Source organism: Eretmochelys imbricata, chromosome 23 (assembly GCF_965152235.1).
Source record: "Eretmochelys imbricata isolate rEreImb1 chromosome 23, rEreImb1.hap1, whole genome shotgun sequence".
Lineage (NCBI taxonomy): Eukaryota > Metazoa > Chordata > Testudines > Cheloniidae > Eretmochelys > Eretmochelys imbricata.
In genome coordinates this window covers 16,811,972-16,832,598 of record NC_135594.1, presented here as the reverse complement: position 1 = coordinate 16,832,598, position 20,627 = coordinate 16,811,972, and the positions used below count along the sequence as shown (strand labels likewise).

General features: G+C 71.0%; 3 protein-coding genes across 5 annotated transcripts in view; 2 read left to right on the top strand and 1 right to left on the bottom strand.

Annotated features, from left to right (window-relative positions):
* Positions 1 to 1,643: 1,643 nt before the first annotated feature.
* Positions 1,644 to 6,073, bottom strand: BCAP31 (B cell receptor associated protein 31). Of its 3 annotated transcripts, XM_077840585.1 has the most exons (8): positions 5,975 to 6,070; positions 5,056 to 5,169; positions 4,620 to 4,720; positions 4,190 to 4,337; positions 3,962 to 4,097; positions 3,509 to 3,635; positions 3,042 to 3,142; positions 1,963 to 2,143 (listed from the first exon to the last, which is right to left on the bottom strand). In XM_077840585.1, the coding sequence occupies exons 2-8, from the start codon at positions 5,145 to 5,147 to the stop codon at positions 2,105 to 2,107; spliced, it is 744 nt and encodes a 247-aa protein (XP_077696711.1). In that variant the 5' UTR covers positions 5,148 to 5,169; positions 5,975 to 6,070; the 3' UTR covers positions 1,963 to 2,104. The 3 variants fall into 3 exon arrangements, with proteins under 3 accessions (XP_077696710.1, XP_077696712.1, XP_077696711.1); XM_077840584.1 differs by lacking the exon at positions 3,042 to 3,142 and having other exon boundaries at positions 1,644 to 2,143; positions 5,975 to 6,073; XM_077840586.1 differs by lacking the exons at positions 3,042 to 3,142; positions 5,056 to 5,169 and having other exon boundaries at positions 1,644 to 2,143; positions 5,975 to 6,005.
* Positions 6,074 to 9,433: 3,360 nt separating this feature from the next.
* On the top strand, positions 9,434 to 20,620 carry ABCD1 (ATP binding cassette subfamily D member 1). The gene is given in 11 exon segments (XM_077840165.1): positions 9,434 to 10,277; positions 10,279 to 10,392; positions 13,158 to 13,338; positions 15,223 to 15,365; positions 15,446 to 15,614; positions 15,774 to 15,868; positions 16,627 to 16,772; positions 16,962 to 17,107; positions 17,667 to 17,751; positions 17,980 to 18,105; positions 19,652 to 20,620. Coding segments are annotated over 11 exon segments (2,262 nt in total). The 5' UTR covers positions 9,434 to 9,440; the 3' UTR covers positions 19,872 to 20,620.
* CACNA1F (calcium voltage-gated channel subunit alpha1 F) overlaps positions 20,191 to 20,627 on the top strand; it is a 23,791-nt gene continuing 23,354 nt past the window's right edge. Inside the window, 1 exon segment of the mRNA XM_077840216.1 lies at positions 20,191 to 20,267. Coding sequence (XP_077696342.1) covers positions 20,191 to 20,267 — 77 coding nt within the window.

The following is a 20,627-nucleotide window of genomic DNA, read 5'->3' as shown; positions in this document are numbered from 1 at the left end:
TGTGTGTCCGGGGGGGTCCCCATCCGTCCGTGGGGGGAGGGGGGTGTCTGTAGGGGCAGGGGTGTATGTCTGGGTGTGTGGGGGGGGCAGTCTGTGTCAGTGTCCAGGTGTGTGTGTCTGTGGGGGGTGTATGTGTCTGGGGGGGGGGTCGGGGCGTGTGGGTGTCCGTGGTGGGGGTGTCTGTTCATGCTACATCCATGTACCAACTCAACCTCAATCCAACGGGGCTAGAACTGGGGGGGCTGCAGTGGCCGGTGGGGGGGGCTGTAGCTGGGGGCTCAGCCCCCCTGGGGTGTGAGCAGGGTCCTGGCCCTGTTTCTGGCCCCTTTGTCCCCCCACGCAGCACGGCCCAGCCCGGAAGCAGCCCCAGGGCTGGGTTTGTTTTGAGGGAGGTGGGGGGATGCCCCCCCAGCAGGGGGCAAAATCCGGAGTGACTCCAGATTCCCCCCCTCCCTGGGAGAGGCGTCCCAGGTGTCCCCCCAACCCTAGGGGCTCCGGGGGTGCTATTCCACATCAGTCTTCCACGGTGGCAGCTTTAACGTGTCGTGTGTTGTGTCAAACCAGCAGGGGCTCCCCTGACCCCCAATCCCCTGACCCCCCCCATCCCCAGAGCCCCACATCTGTGATCGTGTTAATTTCCATCCTCAGACAGCAATAAACGAGACATATCCCGGCCAGCTGCCTGTGCCTGTCTGTGGGGGGGTGGAGTTGGGGGGGGGAGGTGAGACACGGGGCTGCACCAACCCCCCCCCCTTTGTTCCCATGGAAGCTGGCTCCCAAATCCACCCCCGGCGCTCTGCCTGCCTGACAGCTCCACCCCCAGTTCTGGGGCAACAGGGAGCCTCCCTGCAACCCCCCCACCCACAGCTCACAAACAGGAGGGGGGGTGGAGTGGTTAGAGGGGGGGGGCAGGGGCTGGGGGCCAGGACGCCTGGGTTCTCCACCAGCATCACCCCCTTGGCTCTCCACGTGGGCCATGCTGTCCTGCCCAGGAAGGTCCGGGGGAGCTGGGGCCCAGCCGTGCCACCCGCTACCCTTGGCCTAGGCTCCCGAAGCACAGCCAGGGGGGCACAACAGGATCCCCCTCCAGCAGGAGATCTTTCCCCAAATGGGGGAAACTGAGGCAGGGGGCAGAGAGGCTGTGATCAGCCCATGCCCCCACAGCCAGATCAGCGCCCCCCCCCCCCCCCGGTAGCTTTGGGCACTGGGAGGTTTGATTAGATCCATTGCCAGGCCCCCTCTGGCCCCTGGCCCCCCCCAGAGCCAGGCCCCTCCCCCCTCTACCGAGCTGCCAAACTCAACAGGGCAGGGGAGAGTCAGGGACTGGGCACAGCTTAACCCCCCCCAGGAAGTCCAGGGCCACAGACTTGGTCACAGGGCACCCCGTGGCCCTGACTCATGGGGGCAACGTGCACCAGCCCCTCACCCCCTTTACCCTGAGTCACCCTCTGAGAGAACCCAGGCATCCGGGAGCAGGGACATCCACATGGATGGAAAGGGGGTGGGGACAGAACCCCATTGGCTGGACTCCTAAGTGCCTCACTTTGCCAGGAGCAAGTGGCTCCTTGCCCGCCAGGGAAGAGGGAGTTGGGGACCCAGGCAGCCCCCCACCCACCGTTCAACAAGGCGCCGTGCCCCGAGCCTGGCGTCTGACCCCTTTATTGAAGGCAAAGCTCAGATCGCTACAGACCCGGCCCCAGTAACAAAAAAGGCCGGGGGCGGGGGGAGCTAGGCCCCTGCCAGAAACACAGGGCTTACAAGGAAGGAGTACAGCTTGAGGGGGAGGGGAGAATCACAGCTCCCCACAAACCTTTGCTCCAATGGGGAAATCTAGGGGTCACCCAGCTCAGGAGAGGGGGAAAGAGCAGGTCACAGAGGGGAAACTGAGGCACAGGGGCTTGACACCCCTGCTTGGAATGGGCACAGCCCAGTGATGGGGTAAGCGTAGCAGCCCCCCTCCTGCGAGCAGAGGGGGAAGGGAGGGGAGCCTGACCCGCACCGAATACTGTAGACTCCACCCACGGAGGAGCTGGGGGCGTGGTCCACGAGAGGCTCCGCCTACAGAAAGCAACAGCCAAGGCTGCAGGGGGGAGGGGAGGGGCCGTCACTCCTCCTTCTTGTCCTTGGGTCCCTCCTGCCGCACCTAGAGACAGACCAACGGGGGGGGGGTTAGGAGGGGCAGACAGGCCCCTGCCCCCTGAGGTGGAGCCCCCCCCATCCTCCCCTCCAGGCAGGGCCCCCCCATGGTTCTGTCCAGGGCCCTTGCTCCCAGGCCGCCACCCCCCCAACCAGGGCCCCTCACTCCCAGCACGTAGCCCCCCCCCAACAAAAGGCTTTCTCAAGCTTGAAGCTCCCTCCCCCGCTCCCTGCTGCCAGTTCAAATCCCCCAGCGGCTGCTGGGCCCCACCCTGGCAGCGGGAGCAGGGTTGGGCAACCGCGCCCCCGGCCCGACGCACCTGCCTGCACGTAGCCGTCACGAGGCACCGGGCACCGAGCCCACAGCCGGGCTGGGCTGGGCAGGGAGCCAGCCCTGCCCGCCCCCACGGCGGCAGTGCCCCCCACTCCCGACCCACAGCCCCCTGCCAGCCCAGCCCCCCCCAGCCCTGCCGGTGCCCCCCACTCCCAACCCGCAGCCCCTGCCAGCCCGGCCCTGCCCCCCCCCCAGCCCTGCCGGTGCCCCTCACTCCCGACCTGAACTCCCCCCACCCCCACAGCCAGTGCCCCTCACTCTTGACCCACAGCCCCCCCCACCCCATCAGCTGACAGCCCCCCCTTGCCAGCAGGTTATTTATAGGCCCCTGTGGCCAGCTAGCCGGATCTCTTACAGATCAGCTCCCAGCCAGCCCCTTGCCAGGCATGGCTGGGCTGCCCCCTGGTGGTGGGAGAGGTGCTGCCTCTCTGGGTGGGCTCTGGCCAAGTGTGTGGGGGGCTGCCAGGCCCCAGCCCCACCCCCAGCTCTGTAACACATTCTGCTCCCTCATGCCCCAGAGGCCCGTCCTAGACCACAGGCTCCAGCCACCCCCCACGACCCTCTGCCCCACCTGCAGTTTGCAGTGTTCCTCCAGCAGCCGGTCGTACTCCTTGGTCAGCCCCTCGGCCTGCTTCCTCATGGCCAGCGCCTCGCTCTCCGCCTTCTCCACAGCTGGGGGGGCAGCCCAGGTTAGCCACAGTAGGGCCCCCCCAGTGGGGAACCGGCCCAGCCTTCCCGGCAGCCGAGGGGGCATAGCTGAGCCAGCGCCCGCCGGGGTGAACAGCCCGAAGCGTGGCCGGGACTGCCCGAGTGTGCAGAGAGCCTGAGCCCCCGTCCCCCACTGTGCAGCGCCTCCAGCCTCGGGAGCTGCCTCAGTTTCCCCAGAAGGGTTGTCTTCAGCCAGGGCAGCCAGGCCCCAGCTGACACGCACCAGCCATGGGGCTGGGATTCATGGGGTAACCTAGGCCAACGCTGACCTCAGGACTTAACCCCCGAGTGGCTGCAGGGGTGGAAATCCCGCCCCTGCTCCCAGCTCACCCCTCTTGCTCAAGGCCAGCTCCTCCTTCAGCTGCTTGAGCTCCTCCTTCAGCACCTCGTTCTGGCCGGCGGCCCCCGGCCCCTCGGCCGGCCGCTCTCCGACATCCACGCCGGCCTGCTTCAGTTCCTGGGGGGGGGGGGGGGGGACAAGTGACCCTAGCTGGACCCCATACCCTGAGCCAGGGCCCCACATCCCCCGAGGCCTAGCCACAGCCCCTGCACCCCTGTATCCGAACCCAGACCTGCCATCCAGACCCTCGGTCATAGGGCCCAACCCCCCTGCCCCATGGACAGATCTCACTTGAGGGCCCCGACTGAGTCCCCCACCCCCCTGAAACACCCACCCCCTCATGAGGGCTCCCAGCTTCACCCGCAAGGGGGCTGGCAGCCTGCGGATGCAGAGGATGTGGGTTGGAGCCCCACCCCCACTGCGCTGGCCCCCCCTCACCCCACCTTCTTCAGCTGGTCGTTGTCCTCCATGTATCTCTTGGCCGCATCACTGGCGCTCTCCGCCTGCTTCTTGAACGCCTGGTTGGAGGCCAGGAGCGTGGCCTGCTGGGAGATGAGCGTCACCAGCCGGCGCAGGAGACTGCAGGGACCCAGGGCAGCGAGGGGTTAACAGTGGAGGGGCCCCTCGCTCCCGACCCCCCACCCAGGGCCCCCCCGGCCCCCCGCACTCACAAGGAGAGCAGCAGGGCGAAGCCGGCCAGGTAGAGGTTGCGCTGGGCACGGAAGAGTTTCATGTGGAAATGCTCCACGGCGCCCGGGTTGTTCTGCAGATTCACTTTCTCCGTCACGTCGTCGTACTTCTGGATCTCGCGCACGGCGTCTGGGGGCAGCACGGGGTTAATGTGCCGGGCACCAGCACAGCGCTCCCAGCTGGGAGCCCAAAGGAACCCAGGCGTCCGGGCTCCCGGCCCCCCCCCCCAGCCCTGACCCACCAGACCTCGATCCCCCCCAGAGCCAGGGAGAGAACCCAGGAGTCCTGGCTCCCAGGTTCCCACCCTAAGGGCGTTGGGTCACAAGGGTAAGTATGCCCCCCGGCCGGCCCCCAGTGCCCCCCGGCCGGCCCCCAGTGCCCCCCGGCCGGCCCCCAGTGCCCCCCGCTCACCAAGCAGCAGCAGGATGAGGATGACGATGAGCACCACGAAGAAGGTGTTCCCGTAGGTCACCACCAGCCGGACCAGGCGGGACCGGAAGATTTTCTGCCATCTGCCGGGGGTGGGAGAGGATCACACAGGCAGCCCCCCAACCCCTCCTTCCCATCACGTGCCCAGGCCCAGCCCACCAGGGGCCCCCCAACCCTGCAGGGATATGGGGACAGAAGCAGACCCCAGGTTCCCCCGAAGAGAGACGGGGGTGACTCCGCTGGGACCCCAGCAGAGAGGTGCCCACCGCCCCACGGGGAACGGGAGATGGAGCCTCCAGACCCCTGGGAGGCCAGCCCAGCCCCCCAGCACCAGGGCAGGCTCCCCGCCAGGAGGGGGAATATCAGCAGAGAACCCAGGAGTCCTGGCTCCCTGCCCCCACCGGGATGGGGGCCCCACCTGGGTGCAGAGATGAAGGGGACGCAGAGGAGCAGGACGGCGAAGACCTCGGCGTAGAGAAACGTGGCCACGGCCGTCCACTGCAGGCTCATGGCGGCCACGGGGGGGGGGGCGCTAGGGGGGAGGGAGAGCGTCAGCCCAGCCCACTCCCCGCCCCACTGCACCCCCCCAGCCCCACTCCCAGCCCATCACCGGTGCCCCTCACTCCCACCCCACATCCCCCCATCACCCTTCACCACATTGCAGCCCCCCTGCACCCCCCAGCCCATCACCAGTGCCCCTCACACCACTGCACCCCCCCAGCCCCACTGCACCCCCCAGCCCATCACCAATGCCCCTCAGTCCCACCCCACAGCCCCCCCATGACTCCCCACCCCACTGCACCCCCCCCAGCCCCACTCCCCACCCCACTGCACCCCCCCCAGCCCATCACCGGTGCCCCTCAGTCCCACCCCACAGCCCCCCCATGACTCCCCACCCCACTGCACCCCCCCAGCCCCACTCCCCACCCCACTGCACCCCCCCAGCCCATCACCAGTGCCCCTCAGTCCCACCCCACAGCCCCCCCATGACTCCCCACCCCATTGCACCCCCCCAGCCCATCACCGGTGCCCCTCAGTCCCACCCCACAGCCCCCCCGTGACTCTCCACCCCATTCCACCCCCCCCAGCCCCACCCCATTGCATCCCCCCCAGCCCATCACCGGTGCCCCTCATTCCCACCGCACAGCCCCCCCCCATCACCCTCCCCCAGGCCCTGACTGCCAGGGGAGAGCACCCCCCTCCAAGCCCCATAGCACCCCCCACAGCATCCCCCCTCCATCACCCTCCTTGCCCGTTCCCAGAGGCCCGGCCCAAGGGGCTCACTATCTGGCAGGCCCGCCCCGCCCCAAGGGGCTCACTATCTGGCAGGCCCTCACCAGGCCTCTAGCCGACGGGCAAATTGCAGCTGAGCTCTGCGCGCCCCCCAACCGGAAATAGGAACTGAACAGGAAGTCCCGCCCCCTCGGGCCGCTGTCCGCCAATGAGCGCACAGCTTCCTTACCGGACGGCGCCGCGCCCCATCAGCGGAAGTTCCAATCCGGACGGAAACACTTCCCTCGTGGCGCCGGAAGAGATTCTCTCCCATACCGGAAGTGCAGCCATGACATCTAGAGAGGCGGCGGCGGCTTCCTGGGCCGCACCGGAAGTACCGCCATAAAACCCGAACGGGGCGGAAGCGCCGAGCTGCTCCCAGCGGAAGTGACGCCACAGCTAGTACCGGAAGCGCCGCCATGGCAGCTACCGAGGCGGAAGTGGTGTGGCTGGGAATTGCCGGGCGGGAAGCCGGGGAGCGTCAGGGCGGGACTCAGCGGCCAGGGGCCCTCAGTCGGGCCGGGGGGACCGGACCCTGGTTCTGGGCCCCCCCCGGCCCGGCCCGGCCCGGCCCGGCCCGTGCCCCTCGCTCGCTTCCCGGCCCCGGGGAAACTGAGGCACCAGGAAAACTCCCCTGCAGAAACCCGGCCCGGAGCCGCCCCGAGACCCCCCCGGGGCACCCTGGGGTGCAGAGCGGGGAGATGGGGGGGGGGTCTCTGCTCCTCCCCGTCACAGGAACCAGGCGCCGCCCCGTGACAGCAACGGGCAGCCGCGTTAACCCACGGAACGGGCGGCTGCGGGCCGGGAGTGAGGGGCACCCGCAGGCTGGGGGGGCAGGGCCGGGAGTGAGGGGCACCGGCAGGGCTGGGGGGGCAGGGCCGGGCTAGCAGGGGGCTGCAGGTCAGGAGTGAGGGGCACCCGCAGGGCTGGGGGGGGCAGGGCCGGGCTAGCAGGGGGCTGCGGGTCGGGAGTGAGGGGCACCCGCAGGCTGCGGGGGGCAGGGCCGGGCTGGTGGGGGGCTGCGGGTCAGGAGTGAGGGGCACCCGCAGGCTGGGGGGGGGCAGGGCCGGGCTGGCGGGGGGCTGCGGGTCGGGAGTGAGGGGCACCTGCAGGCTGGGGGGGCAGGGCCGGGAGTGAGGGGCACTGGGGGGGCAGGGCCGGGCTAGCAGGGGGCTGCAGGTCAGGAGTGAGGGGCACCAGCAGGGCTGGGGGGGGCAGGGCCGGGCTAGCAGGGGGCTGCGGGTCAGGAGTGAGGGGCACCCGCAGGCTGGGGGGGCAGGGCCGGGCTAGCAGGGGGCTGCGGGTCAGGAGTGAGGGGCACCCGCAGGCTGGGGGGGCAATCAGGGGTTTCTCTCTCTCTCCCAGCTCCTGCCCTTTGGCCGAGCTCGGGCTGCCTCACCCAGGAGCAGCTGGGCTGTAAAAGTTCCCTGTGGAGGGGGAGGTAACGGGCCCCCCCAGGGACTCTGCCCTTTGCCCCTGGGTATCACGCGCCCGCGATAGCAGCCCCAGATTGTGAGCCCAGGACGCCGGGGTTCCTGGCCCAGCTCCCTCTGCCGGCTGCTGCCCCTGCTTTGTGCCTCAGTTTCCCCTCTGCTAGTTAGGTTGGGGCACAGTCAGTAAGACCTGGAACAGAGTGCACCCCTGAAGAGCCTGGGGGACCCCTGGGGCCGGGCCACGGCCTAGAGCAGGGAGCTGAAGGAGGGAGGGGAAAGGTGGCGTGTGCTGGGCTGGAAGCAGGGACGCTGGTGCCAGACCTGGCCTGGCCAGACGTGGGGCAAAGCAGGAGGGTCGGAGCCCCAGGGCATGGCCCCGATCCCAGGCAGCCCGGAGAGCCTGGCGTGGGGGGCCCGGGCGCAGGGGTGTGACACGAATGAATACGAGAGGAAGGAATTCCGGGGCTCCCCCTTCGGATCTCGGCTCTCCTGGCTCAGTCTGGAGTCACCCCCCCCCTTCAGATCTCGGCTCCCCCAGGCTCAGTCCGGAGTCACCCCCCCCCCCCTTCGGATCTCAGCTCCCCCGCGCTCAGTCCGGAGTCACCCCCCCCCCTTCGGATCTCGGCTCCCCCGCGCTCAGTCCGGAGTCACCCCCCCCTTCGGATCTCGGCTCCCCCGGGCTCAATCCGGAGTCACGCCCCCCTTCGGATCTCGGCTCCCCTGGCTCAGCTCCCCCGGCTCAATCCGGGGTCACCCCCCCCTTCAGATCTCGGCTCCCCCGGGCTCAATCCAGAGTCACCCCCCCTTCAGATCTCAGCTCCACCGGGCTCAATCCAGAGTCCCCCCCCCTTCGGTTCTTGGCTCCCCCAGGCTCAAGCCAGAGTCCCCCCCCCTTCGGATCTCAGCTCCCCCGGCTCAATCCGGAGTCACCCCCCCTTTGGATCTTGGCTCCCCCGGCTCAATCCAGACTCACCCCCCCTTTGGATCTCAGCTCCCCTGGGCTCAATCTGGAGTCATCCCCCCCCTTCGGAGCTCAGCTTCCCTGGCTCAGTGCAGAGTCACCCCCCCTTCGGATCTCAGCTCCCCTGGGCTCAATCCGGAGTCACCCCCCCTTCAAATCTCAGCTCCCCGGGGGTCAATCCAGAGTCACCCCCCCTTCGGATCTCAGCTCCCCTGGCTCAATCCAGAGTCACCCCTCCTTCAGATCTCAGCTCCCCCAACTCGGCTCCCCCGGCCTCAATCCAGAGTCCCCCCCTTCGGTTCTCGGCTCCCCCAGGCTCAAGCCAGAGTCCCCCCCCTTCAAATCTCAGCTCCCCCGGGCTCAATCCAGAGTCACCCCCCCTTCGGATCTCAGCTCCCCTGGCTCAAACCAGAGTCACCCCTCCTTCAGATCTCGGCTCCCCCAACTCGGCTCCCCCGGCTCAATCCAGGGTCACCCCCCCTTCTGATCTTGGCTCCCCCAGGCTCAATCCAGAGGCACCCCCCCCTTCGGATCTCGGCTGGGCTCAATCTGGAGTCTCCCCCGATTGCAATGGGGGCAGATTCAGATCTCAGCTCCTGCAGGCTCAATCTAGAGTCTCCCCCTCTTTGAATCTCAGCCCCCCCGCCCCGGGCTCAATCCAGAGTCACCCCTGATTGCAATGGGAGCAGGGCCAGCTTTGGATCTCTCAGCTCCACTGGGGTCAATCCGGAATCTCCCCTGGATTGCACTGGGCACAGGGCCAGATTCAGATCTCAGCTCCTGCAGGCTCAATCCGGAGTCACTGCGATTGCACTGGGGGCAGGGCCAGCTTCCTCCCCTTGCGCCGCAGGATGGACATAACCCCGCCCCCCGCCCCCCGGGTCCCGCCCCCGTCTCCCATCCGTGGAGCCACAGCGCCACCTAGTGCCCGCTGCGGGGCTTCTCCCCAGGCGTGTCCCCCCCCGACGTGTCTCTATGGTCAGCCCCCCCGGGGCAGGGCATTGTGGGACCGGGGAGGAGCCGGGCTTGACATTTTTTTTTTCGCTCCCAGCTGAGCGCAGAGCAGGACAGTGCTTGGGGGTGTGGGGCTCTTAAAGGGCCAGCGCCGTGAAGGGGGGGCAGTCCCGTGGCACCCCCATGCCGTGGTCTGCGAGCCGGGTGGCCGGGCGGCTGGCCCGGGGGGTGACGGCCAGGCGGGCGGCCCTGGCTCTGGCGGTGGCGGCCCTGGGTGCCCGGAAACTGTACCCCCTGCTGCGCCGGGCCACCGCCAGCTCCCGGCCCGTGGCCCCGGGGCCCGTGGCCGCCTTGACCGGCGCGGGGCCTGGGCCCGACGTGGGCCACGGCCGGCCCGTGGCTCAGTGGCCGGAAGAAGACGCCGCGCCCGGCGTCAACCGGGCTTTCCTGCGGCAGCTTCTGCGGCTCCTGCGGCTGCTGTTCCCCGGCCCGCTGTGCCCGGAGACGGGGCTGCTGGCCCTGCACTCGGTGGCCCTGGCCAGCCGCACCTTCCTCTCGGTCTACGTGGCCCGGCTGGACGGGCGCCTGGCCCGCTCCATCGTCCGCAAGAGCCCGCGGCGCTTCGCCGGGCAGCTGCTTCAGTGGCTGCTCATCGCTGTGCCCGCCACCTTCGTCAACAGCGCCATCCGCTACCTGGAGGGCCGGCTGGGCCTGGCCTTCCGTGGCCGCCTGGTGGCCCACGCCTACGGGCGCTACTTCCGGGCCCAGACCTACTACCGGGTCAGCACCATGGACGGGCGCCTGCGGGCGCCGGACCAGTCGCTCACCGAGGACCTGGTGGCCTTCGCCGGCTCCGTGGCCCACCTCTACTCCAACCTGACCAAGCCGGTGCTGGACGTGGCCGTCACCACCTACGCCCTGCTGGGGGCGGCCCGGGCCAAGGGGGCCGGCACGGCCTGGCCCTCGGCCATCGCCGGCCTGGTGGTCGGCCTGACGGCCAAGGTGCTGCGGGGCTGCTCGCCCCCGCTTCGGGGAGCTGGTGGCCGAGGAGGCCCGGCGCAAGGGGGAGCTACGCTACCTGCATGCCCGGGTGCTGGCCAATGCTGAGGAGATCGCCTTCTACGGAGGGCACCAGGTGCCAGGGGAACGGGGGGGGCTGGCAGCCCGGACGCCGGGGTTCTCTCCTGGCTCAGGGGCGGGGAGCGGGCTGGGAGCCAGGACTCCTGGGTTCTCACCCCGGCTCTGGGAGGGGGTGGGGGTGGGGATGGGGACCCTGGACTCCTTCGGTTCTCTCCCCACTCTGGCGGGGGGGCAGTCTGGTGGTTAGAGCAGGGGGGAGGGGACCCCCGGACGCCTGGGTTCTCTCCCTGGCTCTGGGAGGGGAGTGGGGTCTGGGGGGTGGGGGTGGGGACCCTGGACGCCTGGGTTCTCTCCCCGCTCTGGGAGGGGAGTGGGGTCTGCTGGGTCAGAGCAGGGGGGGCAGGCCCCCGGACGCCTGGGTTCTCGCCCGGCTCGGGCAGGAGCGGGGGGGCGGATTTAAAGGGCCAGCAAGCCCGGCTCCGCAGCCATGTTCCTCCACCTTGATTACGTTTCTCTCCCGCCCGGTTCCTCGAATCCCGCCCCAGGCCGGGTGCGGGGGTGACTGACCCGGGGCTGGGCCCTGCCCGGGGCTGCTCGCTGGGGACTCACGCCTCGGAACCGCCCTGCCCTCTTCCTCATTCCTGCCGCGGGGGGTGGGGGCTGGGCGCCCGGACTCCTGGGTCCTCCCCAGGAGGGAGGTCTGGTGGTTAGAAGGGGGATGGGAGCTAGGACACCTGGGTTCTCATCTTGGTTCTACTTGCTTCTCTCTTCTTCAGTTTCCCTTTCTGGAGCAAAGCACCCCATTCAGTGCTGCCATTCGCACCCCAAAAGGGCTCCCCTTCCCTGTGCTGCGAACTCCACCCCCTCCGCCAGTCACCCCCCATCCCCCCTCCAGCCTGTCTAGCACAGAGTCCCCACTGCTGGGGGGGTCCTGGATGGGGGTTCCCCCAAGTCCCTCACTCACCCCGTCCCCGCGGGCGGAGCCGGCCCCTGACGCTCCCTGTCGCCCCCCGGAGGCGGAGCCGGCCCCTGACCCCTGACGCTCCGTCGCCCCCCGGAGGCAGAGCCGGCCCCCGACGCTCCCTGTCGCCCCCCGGAGGCGGAGCCGGCCCCTGACGCTCCCTGTCGCCCCCCGGAGGCGGAGCCGGCCCCTGACGCTCCCTGTCGCCCCCCGGAGGCGGAGCCGGCCCCTGACGCTCCCTGTCGCCCCCCGGAGGCGGAGCCGGCCCCCCGACGCTCCCTGTCGCCCCCCGGAGGCAGAGCCGGCCCCTGACGCTCTGTCGCCCCCCGGAGGCAGAGCCGGCCCCCGATGCTCCCTGTCGCCCCCGCGGGCGGAGCCGGCCCCTGACCCCTGACGCTCCGTCGCCCCCTGGAGGCGGAGCCGGCCCCCGGCCCCTGATGCTCCCTGTCGCCCCCCGCGGGCGGAGCCGGCCCCTGACGCTCCCTGTCGCCCCCCGGAGGCGGAGCCGGCCCCTGACCCCTGACGCTCTGTCGCCCCCTGGAGGCGGAGCCGGCCCCCGACGCTCCCTGTCGCCCCCCGGAGGCAGAGCCGGCCCCTGACGCTCTGTCGCCCCCCGGAGGCAGAGCCGGCCCCCGACGCTCCCTGTCGCCCCCCGCGGGCGGAGCCGGCCCCTGACCCCTGACGCTCCGTCGCCCCCTGGAGGCGGAGCCGGCCCCCCGGCCCCTGATGCTCCCTGTCGCCCCCCGCGGGCGGAGCCGGCCCCTGACGCTCCCTGTCGCCCCCCGGAGGCGGAGCCGGCCCCTGACCCCTGACGCTCCGTCGCCCCCCGGAGGCAGAGCCGGCCCCTGACGCTCTGTCGCCCCCCGGAGGCGGAGCCGGCCCCTGGCCCCTGACGCTCTGTCGCCCCCCACGGGCGGAGCCGGCCCCTGGCCCCTGACGCTCTGTCGCCCCCCGGAGGCGGAGCCGGCCCCTGGCCCCTGACGCTCTGTCGCCCCCCGGAGGTGGAGCCGGCCCCTGGCCCCTGACGCTCTGTCGCCCCCCACGGGCGGAGCCGGCCCCTGGCCCCTGACGCTCTGTCGCCCCCCGGAGGTGGAGCCGGCCCCTGGCCCCTGATGCTCTGTCGCCCCCCACGGGCGGAGCCGGCCCCTGGCCCCTGACGCTCTGTCGCCCCCTGGAGGCGGAGCCGGCCCCCTGACTCTCCTTGTCGCCCCCCCGGGGGCGGAGCCGGCCCCTGACGCTCTGTCGCCCCCCCGGAGGCGGAGCCGGCCCCTGACGCTCTGTCGCCCCCTGCAGGTGGAGCCGGCCCCTGACGCTCTGTCGCCCCCCCGCGGGCGGAGCCTGCCCCTGGCCCCTGACTCTCCCTGTCGCCCCCCCCGGAGGCGGAGCCGGCCCCTGACGCTCTGTCGCCCCCCTGCAGGTGGAGCCGGCCCCTGATGCTCTGTCGCCCCCCCACGGGTGGAGCCGGCCCCTGACGCTCTGTCGCCCCCCGCGGGCGGAGCCTGCCCCCTGGCCCCTGACTCTCCCTGTCGCCCCCCCCGGAGGCGGAGCCGGCCCCTGACGCTCTGTCGCCCCCTGCAGGTGGAGCCGGCCCCTGATGCTCTGTCGCCCCCCGCGGTGGAGCCGGCCCCTGACGCTCTGTCGCCCCCCGCGGGCGGAGCCGGCCCCTGGCCCCTGACGCTCTGTCGCCCCCCGGAGGTGGAGCCGGCCCCTGACGCTCTGTCGCCCCCCCGCGGGCGGAGCCGGCCCCTGGCCCCTGACGCTCTGTCGCCCCCCGGAGGCGGAGCCGGCCCCCTGGCCCCTGACGCTCTGTCGCCCCCCGGAGGCGGAGCCGGCCCCTGACGCTCTGTCGCCCCCTGCAGGTGGAGCAGGCCCTGCTGCAGCGGTGCTATGGGGCGCTGGCTGCCCACCTGGACCTGATGCTGCTGCAGCGGCTCTGGTTCGTCATGCTGGAGCAGTTCCTCATGAAGTACGTGTGGAGCGCGGCCGGGCTGGTCATGGTGGCCGTGCCCATCGTCACGGCCACCGGCTACTCCGAGAGTGGTGAGCCAGCGGCTGGCCGGCGGGGGGCTCTGGGGAAGGCTGGGGGGGCACGGGGGGGGGCTCTGGGGAAGGCTGGGGGTGCCCAGGTGAGGGGGGGGGCTGAGTTGCCGTTTCCAGCTTGCTCCGGCCTGGCCCCCCGCAGCGCCCCCCCCGGGTCCCTCTCGGCCGTTGCAGGCACCAGGCACTGGGCCGCGTTCCCGAGGGGCCCCGTCGCGCCGCGGAGACGGACGGGAGCTCGCGGCTGGATCGTCCCCTCGCCGGCCCTCGGGGAACGGGGGGAACCAGCCGCCGAGGGAGCCAAGCGCCGCCCTCCAGGCCAGGCCCAGTGCGCTGGAAACGGGGGCTTGATCGTGGCCGGCCGGCGCTTGGCCCCCTGCCACTTTCTTGGGCTCAGGGCCTCGCCGGCCCCTTGCCGAGCCCGCCGGGGTTGGAGTCTCTCCCGGCCTGCGCGTCTCGTTCCGCGCCCTCAGGTCTCGTCCCCTCCCTGCCTGCGTCCGCCAGGGGTTCAATGCCCGCGGGTCCCGTGTGGGCCGTGCCGGCTCTCACTGATGTCTGCCCTGCGGGGCGCTGGCGTCCTCCCTCGCGTGGGGCCCGGTTGGCTCCCGTGGGCCGCAGAGGACAAGCCGGGTCGGGGGACCCACCCTTCCAACTCCGCGTCAGTCTGGACGGGATCCCCGGCTGGATGTTCGCCCTTTGCACATTCCCAACCCTGGCAACCTCGCGAGCCTCGCGCCGGCCAAGGACACCCGGCTATTTCCCAACCACCGGGACTTTGGCCCGGTTTATCACCCGGCCATTCGGCACTAGCCTCGAGCCCGCAGGCCGCCCATTTCTTCCTCACCAGCCCAGTGCTTCCCACGCAGTGATCCCGCCCTCCCACCGAAACGTGCCCCATCCCGCCCGCCCCGGCTGAGCGCCCCGAATGTGGGGTCTAACTGCGGAGAGCTCCCCTTTCGATTCTCCATCAGCCGCGTGCCACCTGGATTTCCTTCACCCCGGGACCGTGGCGCCCCTCTCATCCGCCCCCCTGCATCCCAGAGACCTACCCCAGCCCCATCCCATCTTGAGTCCAAACGGCCAGAGTGGGAGAATCTGCCCCGTAAAGATCAGCCCCTTATTCCCAGGGTGTCCCGGTCCCTGTCGCTGGCTCATGTTCGACCTTCCTCAGCTGGATGGACGAGCCCACTGTGAATTTGTTCCCTACGGAGACAGGGGTCCGGTCCCCGCTTCGCGTCTCTCGCCTGCAGGCCGATTCCTTCAGGAATTGTTGGCCCCGGAGGCGGGATCCTAGCCGCGGTCGCACCAGGGCCAGATCCCGAGTGAAATCACTGCTCTGCTCCCACGCAAGAGTCCCCCGTTCGTACCCCCCAGGATCACATTCGCTCTTGGGGGGCTCCCAGTCAGCGGTCGTCTGCCTTGACCCACAAACCTTTCCCGCTTGCTGAGGCAGAGGCCTCCGGCGGCCTCTTTCCTTCCCAGCCAGCCGGGGCGCGGCTTGGCCAGATTCACACGCCCGGTTTGCCCAGCCATTGCACTCGCTCTGTCTCACCCCCACCCCGTCTTCTGCCTTGTGTCCCCCCACCCCATGGACATTTGCGTCAGCCGCAGACCTGTGTTCCCCACCGAGCCGAGATCCCTGCCTGGGGAGGGGGGCCCCAGCCCGGAGTTCATCCAGCCACCCTGTCCCAGAGCAGGGGGGCGGAGGGCGGGGCAGCGGGGAGCCATAGGGGGAAGGGGCTGCCAGAAGGGGGTGCCATCCACACGAGGGGGTGCTGGGGGTGCTGAAAGAGGCAGAGCGTTTTGGGGGTGGACCCAGGGGACCCCGCTCGGGGTTTCCCCAGGGGGAGGGGTAGATCTGCCCCCCTGATTCCTGCTCCTCCCCAGACTCGGAGCAGGTGAAGCGAGCCGCGCTGGAGATGAAGGAGGAGGAGCTGATCGGTGAGAGGACCGAGGCCTTTACCACGGCCAGGAACCTGCTGACCGCAGCTGCCGACGCCACCGAGAGAGTCCTGGCCGCCTACAAGGAGGTGAGGGGGGGCCCGGACGCCTGGGTTCTCTCCCTGCTCTGGAAGACCGGACGCCTGGGTTCTAACTCCCTCCCCCGCAGGTGACGGAACTGGCCGGTTACACCGCCCGGGTGTATGAGATGTTCCATGTCTTTGAGGACGTGCAGCTTGGGCGCTTTACCCGGCCCGGCGAGGAAGAGGAGGGCGGGGACCAGGCCACAGCCATGATGAGGCCCGGGGTGCGCGTGGAGGGACCCCTCAGGATTCGTGGTGAGCCCTGGGGCAGCGTGGCAGCCATTTTTGTGGGTCCTGCTAAAATGGGTCTTCTCTGAAATGTGTGTGTGTCCCCGCGCCCCCCGCTGGATGGGACGAGCCCTGCGGTTAATTCTTTCTCTCTGCCTCCCCCCTTTGCCTCCGTTCGCCCCCCAGGCCGGGTCGTGGACGTGGAAAGTGGAATCATCTGTGAAAACATCCCAATTATCACCCCCACCGGGGACGTGGTGGTGGCGGCCCTGAACCTCAGGGTAAAGCGGAGCCCAGAGCCGGGCTAGCAGGGGCTGCGGTTCGGGAGTGAGGGGCACCGGCAGGGCTGGGGGTCAGGGCTGGGGTGGCAGGGGCTGCGGGTCGGGAGTGAGGGGCACCAGCAGGGCTGGGGGGTCAGGGCTGGGCTAGCAGGGGGCTGCGGGTCGGGAGTGAGGGGCACCAGCAGGGCTGGGGGGTCAGGGCTGGGCTAGCAGGGGGGCTGCGGGTCGGGAGTGAGGGGCACCGGCAGGGCTGGGGGGGCAGGGCCGGGCTAGCAGGGGCTGCGGTTCGGGAGTGAGGGGCACCGGCAGGGCTGGGGGGGCCCAGGGCTGGGCTAGCAGGGGCTGCGGTTCAGGAATGAGGGGCACCAGCAGGGCTGGGGGGACAGGGCTGGGCTAGCAGGGGGCTATGGGTCGGGAGTGAGGGGCACCAGCAGGGCTGGGGGGGGCAGGGGGCTGCAGGTCGGAAGTGAGGGGCACAGGCAGGGCTGGGGGGAGCCCAGGGAGCGAGGGGGGCTGGGGGAGGAGCTGGGGAGGGGGCTGGAAGGGGCGGAGCCAGGGGAAGTCGTGGGGGGGGGCTGGGAACCTGGCGTGGGGCTCACATGGGGGGCGGGTATCAGGTAGCAGGGCCCTGCCCCATCTCTGAGCCCTCCCCACGTCCTAGAGACCCCGGGGGAGGCTGGGAGCCGGGGGGGGCAGGGTTTCCCTCTCTCTGCCCCCCTGCAGGGGGGGGGGTCTCACGTCTCTGGCTCCCCCTGCAGGTGGACGGGGACATGCATCTGCTCATCACCGGCCCGAATGGCTGCGGGAAAAGCTCCCTCTTCCGGATCCTCGGGGGGCTCTGGCCGGCCTACGGGGGGGTCCTCTACAAACCACCCCCCCAGCGCATGTTCTACGTGCCCCAGAGGTGTGGGCTGCCCGGACGCCTGGGTTCTCTGCCGGGCTCGGAGGGGAGGGGGGGTCTGGTGGTTAGAGCGGGGCGGGGGCTGGGAACCAGGACACCTGGGTTCTCTCCCCCGGCTCTGGCAGGCCAGTGGGGGCCGGTGGGTCGGAGCAGGGGGCCCAGGAGTTTGTTTACCCCCCATGTTTCCCGTAGGCCCTACATGTCGGTGGGCTCCCTGCGGGAGCAGGTGATCTACCCCGACACGGCCCAGGACATGGCGCAGAAGGGGCTGACGGACGCCCACCTGGAGCAAATCCTCGGCGTCGTCAACCTCAACTACATCCTCCAGCGGGAGGGAGGTGGGTGCGGGGGGCACGGGGAGAGTGCGGGCGAGGGTCAGCGGGTGATGGGGGCAGAGGGAGGGTGACGGGCCAGGGGGGCCATAGGGGGGGACGGGGCAGAGTGGGGGGTGGGGGGAGGGTCAGCGGGTGATGGGGGCAGAGGGAGGGTGACGGGCCAGGGGGGCCATAGGGGGGACGGGGCAGAGTGGGGGGTGGGGGGAGGGTCAGCGGGTGATGGGGGCAGAGGGAGGGTGACGGGCCAGGGGGGCCATAGGGGGGACGGGGCAGAGTGGGGGGTGGGGGGAGGGTCAGCGGGTGATGGGGGCAGAGGGAGGGTGACGGGCCAGGGGGGGCCATAGGGGGGACGGGGCAGAGTGGGGGGGGTGGGGGGAGGGTCAGCGGGTGATGGGGGCAGAGGGAGGGGTGACAGGCCAGGGGGGCCATAGGGGGGACGGGGCAGAGTGGGGGGGTGGGGGGAGGGTCAGCGGGTGATGGGGGGTCACGGGGGGAAGAACTAACACCCCCCCCAAGCGAGTGACCAATGAGGCATCTCCTTTCCCCCATGGGGCGGGGCCAGGCTGGGAGGCCGTCTGCGATTGGAAGGACGTCCTGTCGGGGGGTGAGAAGCAGCGAATGGGGATGGCCCGCATGTTCTATCACAGGTCAGTGACCCCCGCCAGGACGCCCCTCCCCCTCAGGGATCCCCCCCTCCGCCCCCCTGCAGCTGAGTCCCTGCCCCCCCCCCCCGAGCTGGGCCCTGAGGGTGGGGGGTGATGGGGGGAGGATTTGGGGGTGGGGGTGGTAGCTGCTCCCCTTGTTGCCAGGGGGAGGCGTGGGGGGGGGAGTTGGCTCGGGGGCTGCCCCCCCCATCCTGACGCCTGCCCCCCCAGGCCGCAGTACGCCCTGCTGGACGAGTGCACCAGCGCCGTGAGCATCGATGTCGAGGGGCGCATCTTCCAAGCCGCAAAGGATGCTGGGATCTCGCTGCTCTCCATCACCCACCGGCCCTCACTATGGTACGGCCCTTTCCCCCTGCCCCGCTATGGTACGGCCCCTTTCCCCTGCCCCGCTATGGTACGGCCCTTTCCCCCTGCCCCGCTATGGTACGGCCCTTTCCCCCTGCACCGCTATGGTACGGCCCCTTTCCCCCTGCCCCGCTATGGTACACCCCATTCTTCCCAATGGGCCACTCCCCGCTCCTGACCTCTGACCTCAACCAGCCCAACCCCAGCCCTTGACCTTAACCCCGCCTCCTGACCTATGACCCCGACCCCAGCTCTCATCTGACCATAACCCTGACCCCGCCCCTGGATCTTGACCCCACCCCTGACCACAATGCAGAAGGGGGCGGGGCCAGTGCCAGGGTGGGGGGAGAGTCCAGCCAGGGGTCCCCCCAGCAGGGAGCCCCCCAGCCCCCCGCATGTATCTGCCCCCCGCCCCCCCCGGCACGTATCACCCCCCCTCACATGCCGGCACCCCCCCTTCACCCAGCCACCAGCCCCCCTGCATAGCACCCCCCAATTCTCTGCCCACTTCTCCCCGAGCCCCCCCAGGTCCCCTGCAAGGATCCTCCTCATTCCCCCCCCCGCCCAGTCCCCCCGGCCCCCCTCCCAGCAGCCGCCACGTCCGTCCCCGGGAGCCAGCGTGGGCAGGGGGCACGGCCAGGCCCTGGCCAGTCAATGGCCCTTTGTTCCCAGCCCCCGGGTACCCGCAGGGCTGGGGGGGCTGCGGGTCGGGAGCGAGGGGCCCCCGGGGGGCCGCGGGTCGGGAGCGAGGGGCCCCCGGGGGCCGCGGGGTCGGGAGTGAGGGGCGCCGGCAGGGCTGGGGGCTCCTGGGGGCTGCGGGTCGGGAGCGAGGGGCCCCCCGGGGGCCGCGGGTCGGGAGCGAGGGGCGCCGGCAGGGCTGGGGGCCGCGGGTCGGGAGCGAGGGGCGCCGGCAGGGCTGGGGCCCCCGGGGGCCGCGGGTCGGGAGTGAGGGGCGCCGGCAGGGCTGGGGGCCGCGGGTCGGGAGTGAGGGGCGCCGGCAGGGCTGGGGGCCCCCGGGGGCTGCGGGTCGGGAGCGAGGGGCGCCGGCAGGGCTGGGGGCTGCGGGTCGGGAGCGAGGGGCGCCAGCAGGGCTGGGGGCCCCGGGGGCTGCGGGTCGGGAGCGAGGGGCGCCGGCAGGGCTGGGGGCCCCCGGGGCTGCGGGTCGGGAGCGAGGGGGCGCCGGCAGGGCTGGGGGCCCCTGGGGGCTGCGGGTCGGGAGCGCGGGGCCCCCGGGGGCTGCGGGTCGGGAGCGAGGGGCGCCGGCAGGGCTGGGGGCCCCCGGGGGCTGCGGGTCGGGAGCGCGGGGCCCCCGGGGGCCGCGGGTCAGGAGCGAGGGGCGCCGGCAGGGCTGGGGGCCGCGGGTCGGGAGCGAGGGGCGCCGGCAGGGCTGGGGGCCCCGGGGGCCGCGGGTCGGGAGCGAGGGGCGCCGGCAGGGCTGGGGGCCCCCGGGGGCCGCGGGTCGGGAGCGAGGGGCGCCGGCAGGGCTGGGGGCCGCGGGTCGGGAGCGAGGGGCCCCGCTGACCCTGCCCCCCCCCAGGAAGTACCACACCCACGTGCTGAAGTTCGACGGGGAGGGCGGCTGGAAGCTGGAGCGTCTGGACGCGGCCGCCCGGCTCTCGCTGACCGAGGAGAAGCAGCGGCTGGAGACGCAGCTGGCCGGGGTCCCCCGAGTCCAGCAGCGCCTGGCCGAGCTCTGCCAGATCCTGGGGGACGACGTCTCCCCCAGCCCGGCCGGGGCCCCCCAGAACTCGGCCTGAAACATGGGGAGGATCCCGCGGGGCACCTCCTGTTGCCCCAATACGGTGTGTGCGGGGGGGGACCGTTAAAAGTCCCCTGGGAGTTGGGGTGACCCTTGCTGCCCCCCCATCTCCCAGTCATTGAAGTACAGGGCCCCTCCCCCTGCCCAGCTCCCCAATGGCCCCCACCACTAAGCATTTCAGGGGTCTTCTGCAGCACCCCCACTTTTAGTGCACTTAATGACTCTTCCCCGCTCCTTTGGAGGCGGCCTGCACTGTGAAATGGGGGGCTCATGCCACCCCCCAGCTCCTCGGTTCCTCGCAGCGCCCCAAAGAATCCATGGCCACGGCCAAGACCCGCCCCCCGACCAGCTGGCGCCCCAGGCCTCTCTTCGGCTTCCCCTGGACCCCCCAACGGTGTGGGGCGCACAAGGGCAGCGGGGCATGCTCACGGCTCCCCCGTGGCAGGGGCCCCCCAGGATTTTCAGGGCAGAGCTTGCTGATCCCAGACCCCTGTGACCCCCCCAGCAAGCCGCACAAGGCTTTATACTAACCCAGCCTGGAGAATGTCGCTGCTGGTGGGTGCAGAGGAACCGGCCTGTTGCTTCGATTCCCCTGGGTGTGGCAGGCACAGCTCCACTTTGACTTAATCTGGTTGGAGAACTAATTTAAATCCCTGTGTGGACGCTCTGAATTCTCTTTAAGGAGGAGTTAAACTGGTTTAAAGCCCCATGTGGATGCTCTTAATTCAATTTACAAACCAGGTCAGTGGCTGGA

Excerpts from the sequence above, each read along its gene's own strand:
- BCAP31 (XM_077840584.1), bottom strand. The coding sequence starts at position 5,147 with ATGAGCCTGCAGTGGACGGCCGTGGCCACGTTTCTCTACGCCGAGGTC. Across the intron at positions 4,721-5,055 it reads CCCTTCATCTCTGCACCCAG|ATGGCAGAAAATCTTCCGGT; the intron begins GTGGGGCCCCCA and ends CACCCCCGGCAG. Across the intron at positions 4,098-4,189 it reads TTCGCCCTGCTGCTCTCCTT|TCTCCTGCGCCGGCTGGTGA; the intron begins GTGAGTGCGGGG and ends GGGTCCCTGCAG.